The sequence below is a fragment of the Pangasianodon hypophthalmus genome, chromosome 7 (genome assembly GCF_027358585.1).
Source record: "Pangasianodon hypophthalmus isolate fPanHyp1 chromosome 7, fPanHyp1.pri, whole genome shotgun sequence".
In the NCBI taxonomy this organism is placed as follows: Eukaryota; Metazoa; Chordata; class Actinopteri; order Siluriformes; family Pangasiidae; genus Pangasianodon; species Pangasianodon hypophthalmus.
Genome location: NC_069716.1, coordinates 17,232,264 through 17,254,222, shown reverse-complemented (window position 1 = coordinate 17,254,222; position 21,959 = coordinate 17,232,264). Strand labels below are relative to the sequence as shown.

The window sequence follows — 21,959 nt, the reverse complement described above, 5'->3', positions numbered from 1 at the left end:
CAGTCACCATGTTGTGGCATTTCTGAGCAATTATTAACTGGGTGGGCCACTAGAGGGCAGTCATCCACTTCACAGAAGACTGTAGAAGCAACCTTCCTCTTTCAACGGTTTGGAGATTGTATGGTAGTGCATGCCAAGGTATAATCATTATGCCCTTTTGGAGTTTAGTAGAATTATTACAAGACCCCAAGGAGCTCATTCTGATGCCTGTGACCAGATCTGGTTGAGTAATGCTATTGTAAAAGCTTTTCTCTCTTCAGCAGTGTCCTGAAGCACAAAGGCTTTGTTTCAGTCATTCACATGACTTGACCAGTTTACTGTGTGGTCAGCAAGTTACCAGTGACCACACATCTGGATGCTTGCTGTGGTTATGGTGTAAGCAACAACTGATTCCACTGTTTAATATTCAAGGAGTTTGAGATCTCATTAACAGGCAGCATGATGGCCTATAAAGATAAGTATGCATTATGATTTATGTTCCATGCGGAGCCATCCTAAGTGGCAGGTGCGCGAGCTGAAGGGCTGGTCCGTGTCACTCAGGTGTGCGAGAGCGATTCAATTCCTCCTTTAAACGCCGACTAACAGAGACGTCGCGATGGTATGTCTACATTTGTCCAAATTTACCTTTTTGGATGATACCAACTTATTGTGAACGTTTCAGTGATAAGAGTTGAATGCTTTTTTTGCTTTTTAATCTGAACACGGCACGTTTTCTGGAAGATTTTCTCATCAGTCTGGGTTGACGCCATTCTTGGCCATGTCCGGTAGCGCTGCTAGCTTGTTAGCTTCATCACCCAACCTGACTTGCGGGAATCTTAAAACGTGGGAATTAAGGACGCCATCCGGTGCAAAAAAAAAAAAGCATTTTTAGTGTGGCACTTAAAATGGAAAACTTATCAGCCCCGGCTGTCAAATGTTTACAATGAAAATGACAACCAACCAACAAACAAACAATAAATAAACAAACAACAAAAAAAAACCCGACCCAAAAACAAATGGCGCCATTTCCTCAGCCATTCTTTTATTTCCGTTAATTTAGGCCCTAGCTAAGGCCTGTCGCGAGGTTTTCACGGGTTTATTCGGGCTCTTTTCAGGCCTTCTCTATCACACTGCAGGAAGCAGCAGGTCTGTGGAAGCGCCGCCGCGGGCACCGCGTCTCACTGAGAGCCAGGCGGAGAAGGCCGTCACTGCATGTGCTAATGCTAACCTGCTAACACCACCGGTCCTTTGTCTGAACGCGAGCATCCGGCGCAGTCAAAAAAAAAAACGGGAAATAAAACCTGGTTGCGCATATAGGTCCGTTTGTGTGAATAATCAGGAGACGGGTTTGATTTAATTCAAGGCGTTATTATGGTTTTCCCCCGGCGTTTTTTGTGCGTTTAGATGACCAGCACATGCCTCGACCCGCATTCTCTGTGGCCCCACCCTGATTACTGATGCACGCGCAAACTGGCCTTTTATTCCTCCGCGCTGAAGAGCAAGTGGAAACGATCGCAGATTGGCTGGCTGTAATGACCGTCATACGTCGAAGTTTATTTAAAAAAATAAATAAATAAAAAAAACACGAAAGCGAGTAATGCTTTTCTTTTTAGTAAGACATTGCCTTTTTGACACGAAGAAGGAAACGATGTTTCTTCCTGGTTGTAGCCGCGAATATTCATCCGCCATTTCTCCAGATCTCTGATCAGTGCTGGTGTTTGGTGTGTTCAGTGCTGGTGTTTGGTGTGTTCAGTGCTGGTGTTTGGTGTGTTCAGTGGTGGTGTATTTTCCTCTCGTTCTTCTGCAGAGGAGTGTTGTCACATGTGAAGGAAATCCCGGGGGGCGGGAGATGGAGAGAGAGAGTGGTGCAGTTGCCTTAATGGAGTTGCACAAATTTTGATTACATGCTTTTAGGCGTCCATCAGGTTTGCTGTAATCTCAGTACTTTCTGGGGTGTGTACAGTACACTGATGTGTGAACTTTGGTCTTCAAATAACGTCCTTTGGTATTGTATAACAGGAAGATGTGGAAGAAATAATACAACCCCTGGCAAAAATTATGGAATCACCACACTTAGAGGATGTTCACCCAGCTTTTTTACTTTATAGCAAACAAACAAATCACAGATATGACACAAAAAAGGTTTTGTTCAATAGCTTAACATTCTGGCTTTGTGAAATATACATAAAAAAAATTCACTGACATTTTTTTTTATTAATGGCATGTCTTTTTCCAAGTAGAGGAAAAAATTATGGAATCATTCAATGTTGAGGAAAAAATTATGGAATCAATTTTTAATTTCCATTTCTAAAACAAATACTGGGACAAGTCTAAAAATGCTAATAAGTCAGCAGTTAAAAGGGAGAGCTTACACACTTTAATGGGCTGTTGGACTTGGCTAATTGAAAGGAAACATGGCTCCAGTGAGAGAGTTGTCAGTTGAAACAATGGAAAGGATTATAAAACTCCTTCAACAAGGAATTTCAACATGGAGTGTGGCCAAAGAAGTTGGTTGCTCCCAGTCAGCTGTGTCTAAAATTTGTTGCAAGTATAAACTTAATGGGAAGGTTATGAAAGGTAGATATACAGGCAGACTAAGGAAGATGTCAAAGCATCAGGATAGAAAACTCAAAGCACTATGCCCTGAAAATAGAAAATGCACAACAAAACAAATGAAAAACAAATGGGCAGAAACAGGAGTCAATGTTTGTGACAGAACTGTAAGAAACTGAATGAAATGAGATTTATATATAGAAAAGCCAAAAGAAAACCAGCACTAACACCAAAACAGAAGAAAACAAGGTTACAGTGGGCTAAGGAGAAGCAATCATGGAGTGTGGATGATTGGATGAAAGTGAATTTCAGTGATGAATCATGAATCTGCATTGGCCAAGGAGATGATGCTGGAACTTTTGTCTGGTGCCGTTCTAACAAAACATATAAAGATGACTGCCTGAACCAATCAAATTTCCCAACTCATTTATGATATTGGGTTGCATGTCAGGTAAAGGACCAGGGGAGATGGCAGTCATTACCTCAGCAGTCAATGCACAGTTGTACAGTGAAATTTTGGACATTTTCTCATTCCATCCATAGAAAATAGGTTTGGTGATGATGAAATAATTTTTCAGGATGACAATGCATCTTGCCACAGAGCAAACAGTTTTAAAGCTTTTTTTCAGGAAAGGCATATCAACTCAGTGACATGGCCAGCAAACAGTCCAGATCTCAATCCAATTGAAAATTTATGGTGGAAAGTAAAAAAACTGGTCCATGTTAAGGCTCCACCCTGCAAAGCTGATCTGTCAACTGCTATTTGAGAAAATTGGAACCAGATTGATGGGGAATATTGTTTTTCATTAGTGAGGTCTATGCCTCAAAGAATAAAAGCCAGAGGAGGAGCAACAAAGTAGTAATTGTTTTTTTTGTTGATGATTCCATAATTTTTTCCTCAATATTGAGTGATTCCATAATTTTTTCCTCTACTTGATTTGGAAAAAGACATGCCATTAATAAAAAAAATGTCAGTAATTTTTTTTTTTATGTATGTTCCACAAAGCCAGAATGTTAAGCTATTGAACAAAACCTTTTTTGTGTCCTATCTGTGATTTGTTTGTTTGCTATAAAGTAAAAAAGTAAGTGTGGTGATTCCATAATTTTTGCCAGGGGTTGTAATAATCGCATATCAGCTTTTGTACATACTCCAGAGCTGCTACATTTAAAATAATAATAATAATAATAATAATAATAATAATAATAATAATTATTATTATTATTATTATTATTATTATTATTATTATTATATAATTATAGTCTACAGGCTGTGGTTGTTGCAAAGTAAAGTCTGTGTTCCTCATGGCAAAGCCATCCACACCCTTTTATACACACTTCCGTGTGGTGGCTCACTAATACAGCACAGTCATTCAGTAGCCAAGATTTATAGATTATATCTGCAAATGCTTCTCTTTTCCGCACCGAGCTATAATATAATCCACTGGTTATTGAGCGGCTGATCAAGCATCAGTTTGTGGCATTGGATTAGTATTTGGTTGTCTCAGAGGTTCGCCCCATTAGAGTTAAAGTCTTGGGGATTACAGTACAGAAGCAGAATGGACTGGAATTCCACTTCATGAAATCTCTGTGCTGCAGCTTGTCTGTACTTGCCGTATGTTGTAATGGAAATCAGAAGACCTGAATAGATTTATATGCTGTGACTCAGGCTGTTCTTGATTTTTCACAGTAGTGCCATTGTTTGGATCGCCTGTGCACTTGTGTAGCTTTCTCGTCCTTTTTCCTCCTACTGCATGGCAGCTATATGACACGTTTTGTGAGGTGATTTTTTTTTTTTTCAAACAACAGTTAATGTAATTTAATCAGTCATATAATTATTTATGGCTCGTGCTATAGAGGCACAAAGTAGTCAATCCGTATTGTCGTATCTTTTAATTCCTGTGTTACTTAAGCAAGCCCCACACCCTGCATTTATCTTTTCTTTTAAAAACGAGTCACACCACACCTGATCTTTAGAGTGTCTGTTCTTGACATGCATTCCTGTTATAACTTCCTGGCCTCAGTGGGGCCTCCTTGTGTTTCTCCTGTGTCAGGTATTTCCACATCTGGATGTTGCAGAGTGACTCAGGCAGGTAGTTGCAGTTGATTTAGTTTGAGTCCACCCTGCTGGTTGCCATGTCATGTTCACTTAATCATAGTCTCACTGAAGTATGCATATTCACGTTCGTACCTGTCCTTGTCTCTACATTCAGGAAACCTTCGGGTTCCAATGGTGATACAATTTAGCATCTTTGTGTTTGTACATAGGCCTCCGGAGTTACAGTCCAAGACCATGTACTGACCATCTTCAACGACATGAAAGTGCGCAAGGCAGGGGCCAGTGACGAGAAGAGGAAGAAGGCTGTGTTGTTCTGCCTGAGTGAGGACAAAAAGCAAATCATCATGGAAGAGGGCAGTGAGATCCTGCAGGGAGAAGAGGGAGATCCCTACCTGAAGTTTGTCAAGATGCTGCCCCCTAATGACTGCCGCTATGCTCTGTATGACGCCACATACGAGACCAAGGAGACCAAGAAGGAGGACCTGGTATTCATCTTTTGGTAAGGAAAGCTTGGGGAAACACCTGGTGCTAGTAGAAAACAATTAGTTTTAGGTTAATTTAAACTGGGTGATGCAGCAGCTAAACTGTAGTGTTTTTACTTCCAGGGCCCCAGAGAGTGCTCCACTCAAGAGCAAGATGATCTATGCCAGCTCCAAGGATGCAATCAAGAAGAAGTTCACAGGTGACAATCCTGAATTACAATCAGTTGTTTATTTTGTTTACTAATGGTCAATTAGAGTCAATTTTTTATTAGTATATGTGGTACTATACTAATGATATATTCAGCATCAAACTTGGTGCATGGCTCTGCATCTCTAATGAATATGAATTGGTTGGTAGTCTATTATATCATGGAGATGATGCATGCATAGATAACGGTTAGAATTATATTACTTTAAAACAAAGAGCTGAAGGTAATAGTAGTGGATGGAACATTACTGTGAAAATTAGATTTTTAAAAAGTGTGACTCTTGGTTGAGCTTTTTTAGTTTGAACTGCTTGTGTTGCACAGGTATCAAGCACGAGTGGCAAGTGAACGGACTGGAAGACATCAAGGACCGAAAGACTCTTGCTGAGAAGCTTGGGGGTTCTTCAGTGATCAGCCTTGAAGGGAAGCCTCTGATTGATTGAGGCCAATACTGGTGGGATAGAGCTGTATAGCTGTGCATTTCAACATGGGTAGGGCAAGGGCACATGGCAGTGATGCTGGTGGGTGGGCTCTAGTGGGTGGGGTGGGTTGGATGAAAGTGACAGTTTCCAAACTCCACAAAAAAAAATTTGGCTGTCATTCCATTTCACACATACCAAGAACAAAATAAAAATCATATTGAAGGTTATTATAATAACTGTAACATGTGTGCAGACACTTTGCCAAACTTATAGTTAATTTTTCTAAGTATGTGTGTGTAGTTGAGATTAGGTGTAGTACAAAACAACTTACTCCATAAGTGATTGCACAAGATGTATCAAAAAGACCATTTTGGGAACATGTATGTTCTCCTTTCTCATTCCCACTTCCTTTCTTGTTTTACAATTCCAAATGTTTTAATGATTCCAGCTCTTATTTGAAAACATTTTGAAATCTGATTCTAAACTATGGCACTGGTGTCAGAATATTGTTCACATTCCTTAAATGCAAACATTCTGGATCTGACGGGAGGATTGAGTAGAAGGAAAGGTGAGGAGCGATGCATTAGGACAACCTGTGTACAGAGCTTGAAAGATATTGCATAGTGGATGTTTTGTATCATCTCCTTATCTCTAATAAAAAAAAGCACTAAATGACCCCCTTTGTTGTGATTTGTGGTAATATTCAATGTGTTCATGTTCAGTCACTTTGTTTTAGTGGATAGGGCTCTACACGCCTAGATGTTTTTCAAGGATTCGCTGATTAAGGGTTCTATGGGGGTTCTATCTGGAACCTTTTCTGAAAGGCAAAAGGTTATACATGGAACATTTCAAGGTTCCCACAGAGGTACAAACTACAAAACTCTTTCTAAAGAAGGGTCTAAAGAATCCTTTCAGACTAGAGCCTTTAGTAATACCCATACTGTAACTGCTTTTGTATACAGAAATTCCAGCTAGTGTGGTTTAATGACATAATTATGTAATTCTTCATACAAATCTATTTGTGTCTGAATCCAGTTCACTTGTAATTGATTTTATTGAACCCTAGAAACGTGAAGTACTCCAGCAAGGGTGAAAAGTAAACGCATCATTTGTGATTGCATAAGCATATCTAGCAGTCACCATGTTGTGGCATTTCTGAGCAATTATTAACTGGGTGGGCCACTAGAGGGCAGTCATCCACTTCACAGAAGACTGTAGAAGCAACCTTCCTCTTTCAACGGTTTGGAGATTGTATGGTAGTGCATGCCAAGGTATAATCATTATGCCCTTTTGGAGTTTAGTAGAATTATTACAAGACCCCAAGGAGCTCATTCTGATGCCTGTGACCAGATCTGGTTGAGTAATGCTATTGTAAAAGCTTTTCTCTCTTCAGTGAAGTGAAGTGACTTGTGGCCAAGTAGGGTGACCCATACTCAGAATTTGTGCTCTGCATTTAACCCATCCAAGTGCACACACACAGTAGTGAACACACACACACCGTGAACACACACCCGGAGCAGTGGGCAGCCTTTTTTTGCTGCGGCGCCCGGGGAGCAGTTGGGGGTTTGGTGCCTTGCTCAAGGGTCTCACCTCAGTCGTGGTATTGAGGGTGGGAGAGAGCGCTGGTCATTCACTCCCCCCACCTACAATCCCTGCTGGACTCGAACTTACGACCTTCAGGTTCACCTTCGGGTTGCAAGTCCGACTCTCTATCCATTAGGCCACGACTGCCTCCAGCAGTGTCCTGAAGCACAAAGGCTTTGTTTCAGTCATTCACATGACTTGACCAGTTTACTGTGTGGTCAGCAAGTTACCAGTGACCACACATCTGGATGCTTGCTGTGGTTATGGTGTAAGCAACAACTGATTCCACTGTTTAATATTCAAGGAGTTTGAGATCTCATTAACAGGCAGCATGATGGCCTATAAAGATAAGTATGCATTATGATTTATGTTCCATGCGGAGCCATATAGGTCCAAGGGGTTTAACTTTTTATCAAAGCTAAAGCTTCTTTAAACCAAAAAACATACTTAGAGAGCATTCCCTAAGTACTTACTGTTCAGTTTAATGATTTTGAAACTGAATGAGCATTTTAAATAAATCCTTTCTGTTTCATGGTGTTACTATCACACTATGTGCATATACATATACCCAAAGTAATTTACAGGTAAATGGAACAGCAGTTGCTCTCATACCCTCTTAGACCCTGGATAGTCCTGGACACTGGTTATTTCTGCTCTTGTATGAATTTTACTATGATATGTGGTGTTTGCTTGTGGAAAATCCCAAAATATTACCAAAAATCTGCATTTTTGTACAGTCGATTGTACATTGTGTGCACTAGGTTATAGATTGGACTGTTTGGCACTGCCAGGGTAGTTCAGCTCTCAAAGATTTCAAATAGCAAATAAACACAACAAACAATTAAAAAATCTCATCAGCAAAAGTTTTTCTGAAGAAACTCAGCATCTCACTGAGTATTTCTGAAGAAACTCACCAACCAGTTTTGTTTCAGTTTAACAGATCTACTATTGAGGGCATCTTAACTTCATCAATAACTCTGTGGTTCAGCTCAGCCTCCTCCTGCTTAAAAGCGAACTGTGTGCACCTCAGAAAGGCTGACTGGTCAAGAGCTGCATTACATCAGGGCCAAGAAGTGAGCTGGAAAAAAAATCACCATGGACCCCAGAAACTCTCCAAGTAAACAGTACAGTACCATCAGAGCCAACACTAGCGGTCACTATTCTCAAGAAGCCATCTAAATCTATAACAAACGAGCAGAACTGACCTTTCCCTTTAGCACAGTGTTGAATGTGGACTTTGTATTTGTATTGTATTTATGGAGTATTGTATTCAAGGTTTGCACTTTTGTAGTTCTATATGTCTATATACACTTGAATGTTTGCACATTCTTGTGCTGATCTGCAGGAGGCAGGAGTATCAAACTCATTTAAGTAACGGGCCACATTACACTTAATCCACTATGAAGTGGCCCGGACCAAAAATAATAATAATAAAATTAGTTTAGTGACCAATAACACATCAAGAGCTCCTTTTCATTTGTCTAAAGAGTACATTCTGATTGTGCAAATCAGATTAAATATATATCACCTTAAAAAAACACATACACATGAACACACTGCAATTTATAGTGGCTTGCATAAATATTGACCCCCTTGAATTGGGATTATATGTCATGAATCTACACAAAAGTAGCCCATAATTTTAAAATGTAAGGGGATCAGTAGAGTTTGCAAAGTGATTTACAAACAAAACATATAAGTTGTGTTTAAAAGTATTCTCCGCCATTATTGTGAAACCCCTAAATGAGTTCTTTTGGAAAGAATTGTTACAGCATCAAATTTTTAGCTTGCTAATGAAATGAAGTTTATTGCTCTGTTTTGCCTTTTAGTGGAATAACGCAGACTAACTCTTTTCTTTTCGTCAATTAATTTATAGTCCACAAGATTATTTTAATTTTGAACAGACCTTCTAAATTCATTTAGTGGGATGGATTATAAATGTTATGTTACATATCCCTGCTCTAGAAGCTTCATTCTGCTGGTATATCTGATATACAGCATAATGACCATACACTCTGGAGAAGTGTAGATTCCATAATGACATAATACACTTCTATTACTTGAAAAATCTTACCATGTTATACACTAATGATGCATGCATTTGATACTTGCATTAGAAACCAATTTTTTTTTTCTTCATTTGGTTTTGCAGAGAAGCCTACAGCAACTTGACCAAGGATTCTTAAGAATGTTGATCCTCTTGACCACAAGGGAGAGCCAGACTTCTGTGTACGCCACTGCAAAGCTTTGCATAGTATGGAATGGCAAAATAGAGAGAAACAATTATGATAGACATCTTTTTGTTTATTAAAATAGAAGGATTTTGATAGAAAATAGAAAATAGAAAAAAATATATTCATCAATGTATCCACATCTATTGTACCTGCTATCCAATCTAGCATATTGGGTTGCATATATCTTCTTGCTAAAGCAGTTGAAGTCTGTATCCTATGATATTTACTCAGGAAAATCACAGAGGAGCTTATGCTTAGATGTTCCATATAACATTCATCAGCTGGTTCTACACCAAGAAATTAAATTAGCCTCTATATTAGCCTATAGCACAAATTTAGCTCACTCATATCATCAGTTTACTCTATCATCATGATAAGCAGTATTAAAGTGCCCCAGTTACCTCAGCATTAGGAACAGGTTAATATATCTGACAGACTACACAATGTTATAACTGTAAGCATCACAGTCTAAACCTGATTATACACCAGAAGCTCTTTTCTCAGGCTGCGCGTTGAGAATTCAGTTCTGTGCTTTCTTGCACTGGGTTAGTAAATGCAACATGTACTGACCGTCATATTATTGTGAGCATGTGTCACCGCTGTAGCTATACTATCAAAGTTCATACACCATTTTATATCAAACTCTAGACCACGGCGTGTGTCTTTATTGTGTTACCTCAAGGGGTTCTGTGTGCCGGTGGATCTGACTTATAATGATCATAAACTCAGGTGAAACGTAGACTCCATGTTGACAACACGTCTAGTAGTTGAATAATTTGAACAGCTCAATTTGTGATACACAGAAAATGCAAGCATTTGATCGAGACTGTCTTTTTCATTCCAGAGACCCTACAGCAGTTTATAGATAGTTCACTGCAGTACTACATATTAAAACAAGGCACTGTAGGCCTACTACTAATATTATGGGCCCAGGCTGCACACTATGGCATGAATGGTATTTTGTAGTGTTTTTATCCAGAATGGCTGTGTTTGCATGTACAAATTTTCATCTTTTAACGAGTTTTAAATTATTTCCGTTTCAGCAAAATGTCATCCAAATGTCATTACTGAACGGACAATGAGTTTGTGACCTCAGTAAAGTTGATCAGCATTTGGTATTTGCCTGACATTCATGTGCAAGTATGGTTGCTAAAACAGGAAACGCACACATTTAATACTGGTTAAAAGTAGATACACTATATGGTCAAAAGTGTATGGACACCTGACCATCACACCCATATGCAGACCTTCCTCAAACTGTTGCCACAACGTTTGAGGCACACAATTGTATAGGATGCCTTTGTATGCTATAGCATTTCATTTTCCCTTCACCGGAACTAAGGGGCCCAAACCTGTTCCAGAATGACAGTGCCCCTGTGCACAAAGCGATGTCCATGAAGACATAGTTTTGTCAAGGTTGGAGTGGAAAAACCTGAATTGCCTGAATGGCACTCTCACCTCAATCCTAGTGAACACTTTTGGGATGTTCTGAAACGCCAACTGCACCCCAGGCCACCTCACACAATGTCAGGGCCTGAATTCACTAAGGCTGAATGAGCACATATCTCCACAGCCACGCACCAATATCTAGAGGAAAACCCTCCCAGAAGAGTGGAGGTTGTTTTAACAGCAAAGGGGGGCTAAATCTGGCATGGGATGGTCGAAAAGCACATATGGCTGTGATGGTCAGGTGTCCACAAACTTTTGGCCATGAAGTGCACATATATTGCCTGTGCCCATCTTCTAATGTTACCATTATTAACAGCCAATCTCTTGACTGGGAATAACGCTGAACCGCCAAATTTAATTTGTCCAGCATCTGCCTCAAAATTTACGTTCGAGGCCATACCCACTTTACCCAATCCAAATTGCAAATAGTACAATCCAAAGGTCATATAGACTGGCCTCAATAGGTTTACTCTATTCCTACTGAGGTGTACACAAGAATGTTTTTTTATTCCGATTAAGAAACCTATCGGATTATTAACTGAATATTAGGCTGCACGTATATGTAGCTATTGATTAACATGGGAGTATGCTGGAAGCGTTGCCACTGGGTTGTGCACCGTGTCTGGTGTTAAACAGGTTTTAAAACAAATACATGCCAGGTATACTGATTGTTATTATGGATATCTAAGAAAGTCACAACAGTGTAAATGTAATTTCTATTTTATATTGGTACTGACTTGAAGCTTGAAGAAAGTGTACAATTCCTCACCCTTCTGTCTCATTTCTCATAAGTCCTAACCAAATAATCCAAGATGAATATATTAAAATGGAGAGGCAGCAGTGTTTTACTTGTTTAAATAAAAGTCCAATTTAATGCAAACATGATGTCTGATCCAATTTGGATTAACTTAAACTTTGATGATCAAATCTGGAATCCTTTGATAACCTCTTTCCAAGGACCATATCTTGATTTGACAGTAATTGCTTTGTCTATAAAAGGACTGACTGTAAAATCGCGTGTTCATTGATCAGTTTTTCCTTCCTCTCCTTCTGTCTTCTCATGCTTATCTAAATCAGTCCAGACTGCAGTCTGCTCTGTTTCCATGCACCCAGTAACAGATCTGAGCAAATTTGAGCGGAGTGAAACGGACGGCTACATTGTAGTCACGGTTCTCGCCATTGATCTCCAACCATTGGTGTCCAGAGAAGATGCCAATCACCTTGCGCTCCCAGCGCTCCAGAACATTGTCCCACACACGGCCATACACCCCAGAGCCACTGGCCCCGGGTCTTGCATCACAATGCTGGTAGATTAGATCATTACTCTCATCTTCTACAGGGCAGAAACGATACACAAGCTCTCCGGGCCTATCACTGTCAAACCCAGAGAAATGGATGCGTTTTCCAGCCAAATCATTAGAAGGAGGGGCTACGGCAAGGCGCATAAAGGGGCGGCGATGTGGCCAACGCAGCTCCAGAAGGGCATAGTCATAATCCATGCTGACATCCTGGGGTCCGAGTATCCAGCCTTTAGGCACACGTGTCCGCCGCACCCTCACCCAGCGCACCAAGGGCTTTTTCAAGTCTTCTTTGGTGCTGTTAGCTGAGGGTGGGATGAGGAAGCCAACTCTGAGCTTGCGTGCACCTTTGACATAATCTTTTCCATCATGTACACAGTGGGCAGCGGTCAGCACATGTAGTTTGGATACCAGAACTCCAGTGCAGCCTGTCGAGATGCGTACAGCCGTGGAAAAGGGGTAGTCCAAAAGGAAGTGGTCACCACGAATGTTGAAGCGTCCATCTGCGCCATAGATTTGCCTCCTTGTTCTTTTGTGAGGGAAAGATGGAATTTTATGCTTCCTCTTGATGGACACTGCAGGAGAGATGTTGCTGTCGGCATCTTCATCTTCCAGATTGACAGTGGTTAGTGTACGTGAGCCATCAGCATACAGTGTTTCGAAGGCCAGCTGCTCAGTTAGATGTTCTTTGTCAATGTCTTCTACCTTGTGGTAGCAGCTGGCATTGCAGTGGGTGGTGAAGTCCAGCTGGGCCGTTGCACTGAAACGGGAGCGAGAGAGGGCCAAAGGGGTGTGAGGCACCAGAGAGGGGATGTGGAGATTCTGCGACAGGTAGGTGGGAGCTCTCACTGACAGAGAAGACTTGGATAGGAGAAGTAAGAAGAGCTGACCAGCAAGACAGAAATGTGCTAAACCCAATCTCCAGTAACGGGCCATGGCTGAGATTAGAGGAACCTGAAATTAGAGCAAGACACGCAACTTACAACATGACTGCAGCAGTCAATCAGTTTTATTTGGAATATTCATTTCAATATGCCAAATCTCAACAATACTTTCTTGATAGCTACACTCTTAGGGAAAAAAAAGGTTAGATCTAGAAGCCTTAATTGTATTTTGATTGTCCCTCATGAGGAATCCTTACATTTTCTATGCAGAACCCTACAACAGAGACTTTCTCTGTTAGAAAGTAGTTCTAATTAGCAAACCTAAGGACCCTTGAAGAACTTTTTTCTTAGTGTATGGCTGAGGTATGCTTTTAAACCTAGAAATGGATTTAGAGTGAATAAATGTTCAAATATCAACAGACTGTATAATCACAATATATTGTACATCCATGACATACTGAAACACAAGATAACTTCATTTACCTTCTTATTTATTTCATACTCCCTTCATAACTCCATATTTTGAGTGAAATACAAGAAGGCCTCCTGTCATGTCTTATGTCACATTATAGTAGACACATGGAAAATGCAGTGAATCATGTTCAGACAAGACTACAGACATCTACACACTACACATAGTAAGAGTTCCAAAGATTTTACCCTGTTGTGTCAGGTACGTTTTATCATTTAATCATTTAAAAAACTGAGTAGTAAATTTTGGGCTAATTAAATCAATATTTTCTTTGCCCAGGAAATTCTACTGACAAAAATGTAGATCATAGATTAGTCACTTTGTCAGTCTCCCAGCTGATCACCACAATTTCAAACCTGAATTACTGAAATGCAACTAGTAATGATATTCTTCTTACTCTAACTCGGCACTATTAACTAACAACTTATAAGCCTGATTGTGCTTTATAATTAATCTTGTATCCAAATAGTAAAGATCTCAATATATATCTTAATACACTCCAGTGACGTATTAATACAAAATGGCTTACTTTTTCTAAATCTACAGAATTATGTGATTGATTTAAGGATATCATCATTCAGGAGCACATGTTAGACACTCTCCTGTTCCACAACGTGTCATGGGGCCCTGTGTGACCCCTGTGTGCCACCTCCCTGGAAATCCCAGAGAACAACCTGTTTCCCAGCACCCAAAACTCACCTCGTCTTTTGTTATGCTTCACATGGTGAATGGGTGTCCGACCATCATTACCCACGCCTAACTCGTCTTGTTATATTCAAGGAAAACACACCATGTTTACCTAGCTTCACTTGCATTCAGGCTGTACAAACCATAAAGCAGTACGTGCAAATGCTCAAGCAGATCGTTACAATGAGAAGAGAGTTACCTCGGCAGTCTCCCAGGTTATGCATGTGAAGCCATTTAAACTCTCAGCTTAATCACAGTCATTATGGATTATTATTATTACTGTTGTTGTTATTATTATTATTAAAACGCGCGCGCTCCGCCGGTCGCCGTTATTCTGCTTTTGCGCACAGGCTTGTAGGATATTGTACGGTCCAAAATGAATACATACACACATAAAATGATTTTGAACAATCGTAATTAAAAGAACTCAACCTTGAGAAAGAGAAGTTTCTATTCAAATCCAAATCACGTCTTCGTCTTCAAGTGCACCGGCTATTCGAGCTCTGGAGTTTCCTTCCATTCCGTCTTTATGCGCCTTTCCACTTCAATGCCACAAAAAAAAAAAAAAAAAAAAAAAAAACAGCCTCCACACTAACACCCAGACACACTCCACTTGCTGCCTCTGTCACATCTGCACTCAAGTCCCGTAGGATGAATCGGTTTCCTGGAGAAAGGCAGGACAGTGTGCGTTGCCTACTGGGGTCTCTCCAGCCAAATAAGCAGAGATGAGTTTGGCGCTGCAGTTTAACCTCGTGGTCCTAGCGCCGCTGTGTGTGCTCGACCTACCACACCATGTGCTAACTTACTCTTAGTCCAGACTATCCATCCATTCTCTGTACCACTTATCCTACACAGGTTTGTGGAGCCTATCCCAGGAGACTTGCACACACTCTCACACACACACTACGGACAATTTGGAAATGCCAGTCAGCCTACAGCGCATGGATTTGGACTGGAGGAGGAAACCCCTGAAGCACAGGGAGAACATGCAAACTCTGTGCACACGAAGCAGAGTTGGGATTCAAACTCCCAAGATGTGAGGCAACAGGGCTAACCACTAAGCCACCGTGCCCCCCCAGTCCAGGCTATGTGCTCTTTTATATGAAGTGCATATATGTTTAAAAATCAAACAAACAAACAAAAAACCCTCATTTACTCATCTGCCACTGGTCATGAGCTGAGATCGACAGTCTTAGTGTGATGCGCTGTCTGACGACAAAGTTCTGACAGTGTCAGAAATTTTTGCTAAAAAATCTCAGAGTGGCCTCTGTTACAACACTTGTCTAAAAGTCACCAGTTGTACGATAAAATTATGTGAAACTCACAGGACAGCTACAAATATGATAGTGAAATGCAAACAAAGCAGGCTAATGGACAGAACAAAATATCCTTATTGCTACAAGCTCACTTTGAGGATGTTTCTGGTTATGAGACCCTGTTTACTGCACAACCCCAGATCTCGCTGCATAATGACCTAAGCATGACATCATAATTTTCTTTAATTGCAGGTCTATCTAGAGGATAGAACACGTTATCACACAGTCTGTTATAGAATTCAGCCAAGATTTTTATTGGAATCATCTCATACTGTGGCACAAGTAATAACCTTAAAAGGCCACTGAAGTCTCACAGTCTAAAACCGGCTTAAGGGGAAAACATATTGATTATTGGATTTGCTAGGTTTTAAAATATTAGACTCCACTTTCATAACAAAAAGCTGTTCAAGGCGATGCATGAAAGAAACCTTTCCTGAGAGCAACCCACAAAATACAGTGCCTGAACATCATCAAGCATGATTGGAGCTAAAATTCAAATCAAGTGTCAGATTAGACACAGATTAGTCAGATTTTTGCCACTGACATATTGTTCCAAAGGATGTTTGAAAGATTAATGGCACCATGAATTTTGGTAAGTCCCGGGAATGTGCCATATATTATAGCAATGAAAATGTGCTCCATTGCTAAAGAAAGACTTCCTAACGTAACAATCAGCAGTTCAAATTTCAGTCCTGGGTCTGTCAGAGAGCCACTATTGTCAGTGCTGCCAGAGTATTGTCCCACCTATATTGGGCTCTATCACAATAACATTTGGACTGAGAAGTGGATTTAAGCCAGTGGATGCACTGTGGCAAAATTAAAGAATAATGCATTATAAAATTGTTTTTGGCCTAAAAACATTAAATCTGGCAACCCTAACTGGTGGACCCCAGAAGAAGATGCTTAACCCTCAACTGCTCATAGTTGTGTTTGGACTGTGTCTCACTGTGTCTGTTAAATGAATAAATGGAAATGTATTTACACACAAACTGCATCCCTTGAAAGGAATATTTTCAGAAATACATGTAATACTGGGAATATCATTGCATTTGCTTCTTGAACCGCATGTCAAAGTTGAGTGTAACCTTCTGACCTTGTGCTCTCACACTGCTTGCCCCAACATACACTATATGGCCAAAAGTTTGTGGACACCTGACCATAACAATCATTTGTGGTTTTGAACATCCCGTTCCAGATTTTGTCCCCTTTTGCTGTTATAATAAGCTCCAATCTTCTGGGAAGGCTTTCCACTAGATTTTGGAACAGGGCTATGGAGATTCGTGCTCATTCAGCCACAAAAGAATTATTGAAGTCAGGCATTGTTGTTGGGCGAGGAGGCCTGGTGCTCAGCAAACCATGTCTTCATGGACCTCATTTTGTGCACAGGGGTGTTGTCATGCTGGAACAGGTTTGGGTTCCTTAGTTCCAGTGAAGGGAATTGTAATGCCACAACATACAAAGACATTCTACACAGTTGTGTGCTTCCAACTTTGTGGCAAGAGTTTTGGGAAGACGCACATATGGGTGTGATGGTCAGGTGTCCACAAATTTTTGCCTATATAGTGTAAGTTCACACAGACTACTTGACAGAGGAATGCAAATCAATCACTGTCTTTAAAAACAGGTTCAACTGTGTTCTCATTTACTGGATCGAGCATACTCTCTTGACTGTGTCAACTTCTGCACAATGTCATTAGCTCAGGAATTCAACGCTTTTCTACTATAAGGTGTCTATTATGCAGCAGGCAGATTTCATGCAGTTTATTCTGTTGTTCCAAAAAAACACATATATTATAACACAAAAACATAACAGACAACATTATTATCTCACAACTGCACAAGTGATTAAGCTAACTATTGGGTATTCAATCTTCGTGTTTTTCTACGAAGTTTCAGAGAATTAATGCAGGATCTGGTGAACACATGCTTTGTAACACATCAAAGATTTTTTTTTTATTTAAAGATCTGTGAATTTGCCCAAGTTACAGTACTCTGATAACTAAACACTGAACTTGTGGTGGTATTTGGGTAAGTGCAAATGTGTGAGGCCACGGCACAGCTTGGTGCAGTGATAGGATCATTCAACAGCCTGTGGGTCACTGTGGGTTAGCAACATGTGTTCAGTTTGTGTTGGCACTGAGTGCTTCAATATCTTGTGCTCAGATATTTTCAAGCACGTTTCCTCTCTAACATCCACATATTTTTTTCTGATTTGCAGCACAAGTTGTTCTAAACCATTGATATTCACCATGTCATGTCACAGTTTACTATTAAAAGTTGGGGTGAGCTCAAGGAGCTCAAATCTTCCAGCCGGCAGGAATGCACCACCTTGGACTGTCCCCAGCTCCATGTACAGTGGAGCTCTTGTTCTTGACCTGTCCTGGGCTGTGGGAGGGGCAAAGGGTGAAGAAAGAGCTCACAATGAGTAGGGAACTCTGTTAATGTGTGCCCTTTTCCAACTGAAAGCCACTCTTTTATCACCTCCAGGTTCAGATTTGAGCCCTGGGCCACAGTATCTCTGACTGGTTCTAAAGGTCCTCTCCCTCACTATTAACTAAAGCAGAAATGACATTTTAGAGAAAGAATATGAGGAGAAAATGTGTTCATCTGTTATGAATGTGTGCATAATAGATTAGCCTTACCTTTATAAATCACTTCATACTTCAGAAAGTTGAACTACCCTTATTATGCAAATGGTAGATAATTAATTTAGTTTCAAGGTACATTAATAGCTTGCAAGGAAAAGTACAGGCTAAATGTATGCATTAACTGAGCAAGCATACCTTAAATTGCCATGGAAATGCTTCTACCACCAAACACAAGTCAGGACCTGTGTGGATGAGTTCTGAAACATTCCCAACTTAATATGCATTACAGGTCAACTGAGTTTCATGGGATTTGTCATGCAATATAAAACAAGAACCACACTACTATGTAGTTTTATATAATTTCTGTATATATTAATTAAGACCACATATCTATTCAGAACCGTGCTGCTTAACCGGTCAAGTGCACACGCACATACGCACACTTCTACTTTCTCAAATGATACTCTATGAGGAGCACCACGGTGAGCCAGAGTATTCGGTTTTGTAAATAAGTTGCCATCAGCTTTCTGAGCAAAGTGGAGTTTGTTAACGACATCAGAGTGTTTCCTCTACACTCTGTAATCTGTTCATTGGCCTCAGACTGAGGTGAGAGAAATGAACTGCCAACAGTAGAAAGAACCTTTTAGAACAATAAGCACTGAGCTTGACCCTCTCTCACCCTGTACACTGTCACTCATGGACTCAGGAATGCGAGGCTTCCAGTTACGGCAGGAGACCTGAGCCGTGAACCCAAACAATGTCCCCTTTCTGCACCCATCTGCACCCATTTATGCCTCCTTTTTATCATCCTTTTAATTTTTTAATTTTTTTGTCCATTTGTTTTACACCAAAGGGCCCCTTGTCCTGCCTTAAGACCGTGTACTCTGATTATCTTCATTTTCTACTATTAGTTTTCTCTTCAAAATGTTTCCCCCCCACACACACACGCACAAACACACACACACACACACACACACACACAGTTTCACTGTCCACTATCATGATATTATGCTTTTGTAATGACTGTCTCCTTCTTTTCTTCACCTTTCTTCTTTTTATTATCCAGTCGTCTCCCTGCTCTAGAGGTTCATAAAGGGTTATTGACTATTTTAACAAGTTCGTCTGATCTAAGACTATTAAACCATCTATGACAAGTGAAACTAGGACTAATCCCAAATTATTATTTAACTTCCAGTCTGGAAAGTCAGTTATAATGCTGCCTAAAAGATGGCTTCTAAGCAGACTGAACGTTACCAGTTAGATTCAGTGTACACAGGACAGAGTTAGTCAAAAGCAACAAAAAAGACCATTCTTAAATTATTTTGTAAACACCTATATCTAAGTCTATTCATGTCCAACAAAATTGCTTTAGCCTGACTTCATAGCTTAAGACTTAAATTGATAAATTGTTGAATAGAAGTAGCTTTATTTTCTGTTGTGCAGAATTATGCTAGACCAGATGTTAGGTAATTACAATGTTGCCTCAAGCCCTGAAATTATTTCCAGACATTATATATAAGATGGAAGCATATGAAGTGGAAACGACAATGGTTAAATCAGATCCTTAATTTAGTAACCCAATTAAAAAAAGGTCATGGCCACTACTTTGACACAGTGGAAAATGAAAACATAATTATCCTGTTGGAAAATGAATTGGTTATGAATTGTCAATTGAGGCTAGAAGAAGAGAACATCTTAACCCTCTGTCCACAGCTGAATGATGAAAGGAATATACACAGCTATATTAAATGTTTATATTTCCAGTTACGGTAGCCATAGGATAGAAAACATATTGCACTACTGTGTGACTCACTATGAAAAGAATTTTATTGCCCAACCATCATACTTAGCAAGCTTGACATTACATGACATCATTACAGCATATGCAAAAGATATCAGTCTTTCCATGAAGCACTTTTCGGAATCATGGCCAGTCTCGACTGCAGGAAAATTCTGTCATTCAAATTAACTTTTATATTTATTCCACTCTGCCTAGCCTGTAATCTTTTACAGCAATGCGATACCATCTCATTTAATACAATACTATGTTACCCTGTATTAGCATCTACAGCTTCCAGTAATGTGATGTGGCATCGTGTTTAAACATCTAGCTCTCTCTTCAGTTGTTCAACTCAAAGTTAAATAAAACAATACACCATATTCATAAATGAGCAAAGATTTGCTCCAGGCTGATGTTGTTTGTCTCTGGGAGATGTGTTATTTGAGAATGCTGGGACTCTTGATACAGACTGACAGACTCAGCTGGAGGACATGATGGACAGTTTCTTCATTGCATCACAGATATTACCACAGAACCTCAGAGTCTCTACATAGACTAATGTACTAACATTATGTACACACTTAGACATGTGCAAACTCTCAGATGTCCTTCATGGTCACATTTTTACAGCACTGTGCATGTGTATTCCACCCAAGTGACAGCTCATGTAAGCTATCTATAGTAATATAGTAATCCAATAGCATTTGTTACCCAATATCTAAACTAATACAAAATTTTACACTGTTTATCACTAATTTAAAAAAATCACAACTGTTTTTTTTTGTGATTGTTGTTTTCTGTGATTATTATTCAGGTATTTGTCTTAAAATGAATTATTCTTTAACTTTTATAAATTACTTAATAACTACAAATAGGAAACAAATAGAGATGATATATAGCTACATGTGTTAAATGAGACAAAATTTCATTGAAATTTAAATGTTTACGAATATCCTGTTTTCGCATCAGGTGTACACCAGTGGTTCTCAAAGTGGGGTTCATGGACCGCAATGGGTTCATGAGGTATAGCCAGGGGGGGGTCCAAGACTGATTGATTGATTGATTTACAAATTTTGCTACAGTGGTGGAAATCACAACCTACATTATCAAAGTTATTATATTTAGGGGTCCAAGTGCTAAAGTAATCTTAGACCTAATGTGTTCAACTGGTGGAAAGAAAAGCTCTATAGCCCCAATAAATTTAAATACTGTTCATAAATTGAATTGAATTTATTTTACAGTTAAAGGGGTCCCTGGCTACAAAAACCTTGAGAACCACTATCATTTTCATATGTATCATATTAATCGTAGGTCTCTTTAAGGCAGTTGTTTGATATTGACTCGATTGGTTCTCTGTGTGTGAGCTTCATTATGCCTTTTAGCAAACTTTTTTACATTTTGACCTTGAAGAATGATGCAATCACAAACGGCTGACCAAACAGCTATTACACTGTGATGCAGGCAGATTAATGAACATAGTGGGGATAATAATACTGTACTTAGCGATTCTGCCTGGGGTCAGTCAGCACATTCAATCCAGAGAGGAGACAAGAAGTCTTGCCTACAGTCTTGCTGTAATTTGGTGCAGGTAAACGGCTTTATATCTGAATCCTATTATGGCACTACCATCAAATCTCCTTCAGCTAAAAAGCCTGAAGCAGATTTAGAGACATTACTGCACAGCAGTATAACAGTGCGAGAGCTGGAAAATATCAAGATACTTTCCAACTGAGATCAGAGACTGAAGACTGAGATTTTTACAGGTCAATGCCAAAAATAAAGACTACAAGACTAAGATTGCAATACAGGCACACAGCCCTGTCTTGGCTCCATTGGAAAATTCTTTAGGTTTACAACTCTAAACTGTATTATAAACAAAGATGCTGACATTATTGCGCTGAGCACATTGCAGTAAAGAAGCTCCAGTGGGCAAAACTAGAGGAGGAGGAAAGTTCGTTTCTGTTTTAAA

The 21,959-nt window shown here is 39.8% G+C and overlaps 2 protein-coding genes across 2 annotated transcripts; one reads left to right on the top strand and one right to left on the bottom strand.

Moving 5' to 3' along the window:
* The first annotated feature begins 473 nt into the window (after nucleotides 1-473).
* Nucleotides 474-5,734, top strand: LOC128318645 (cofilin-2-like). The gene is made up of 4 exons (XM_053235764.1): nucleotides 474-598; nucleotides 4,798-5,087; nucleotides 5,194-5,270; nucleotides 5,601-5,734. Exons 1-4 carry the CDS (start codon nucleotides 596-598, stop codon nucleotides 5,717-5,719), a joined length of 489 nt encoding a protein of 162 aa, XP_053091739.1. The 5' UTR covers nucleotides 474-595; the 3' UTR covers nucleotides 5,720-5,734.
* A 3,136-nt stretch (nucleotides 5,735-8,870) lies between these two features.
* LOC113528794 (serine protease 23) lies at nucleotides 8,871-15,376 on the bottom strand. The gene is made up of 2 exons (XM_026917510.3): nucleotides 14,739-15,376; nucleotides 8,871-13,217 (listed from the first exon to the last, which is right to left on the bottom strand). The coding sequence occupies exon 2, from the start codon at nucleotides 13,197-13,199 to the stop codon at nucleotides 12,039-12,041; it is 1,161 nt and encodes a 386-aa protein (XP_026773311.1). The 5' UTR covers nucleotides 13,200-13,217; nucleotides 14,739-15,376; the 3' UTR covers nucleotides 8,871-12,038.
* Nucleotides 15,377-21,959: the final 6,583 nt, after the last annotated feature.

Bases quoted from the DNA above. Each gene is read 5' to 3' on its own strand.
- LOC128318645 (XM_053235764.1), top strand. The intron at 5,088-5,193 runs GTAAGGAAAGCT...TTTTACTTCCAG, and splicing joins GACCTGGTATTCATCTTTTG to GGCCCCAGAGAGTGCTCCAC. The intron at 5,271-5,600 runs GTGACAATCCTG...TGTGTTGCACAG, and splicing joins AATCAAGAAGAAGTTCACAG to GTATCAAGCACGAGTGGCAA.
- LOC113528794 (XM_026917510.3), bottom strand. From the start codon at position 13,199: ATGGCCCGTTACTGGAGATTGGGTTTAGCACATTTCTGTCTTGCTGGT.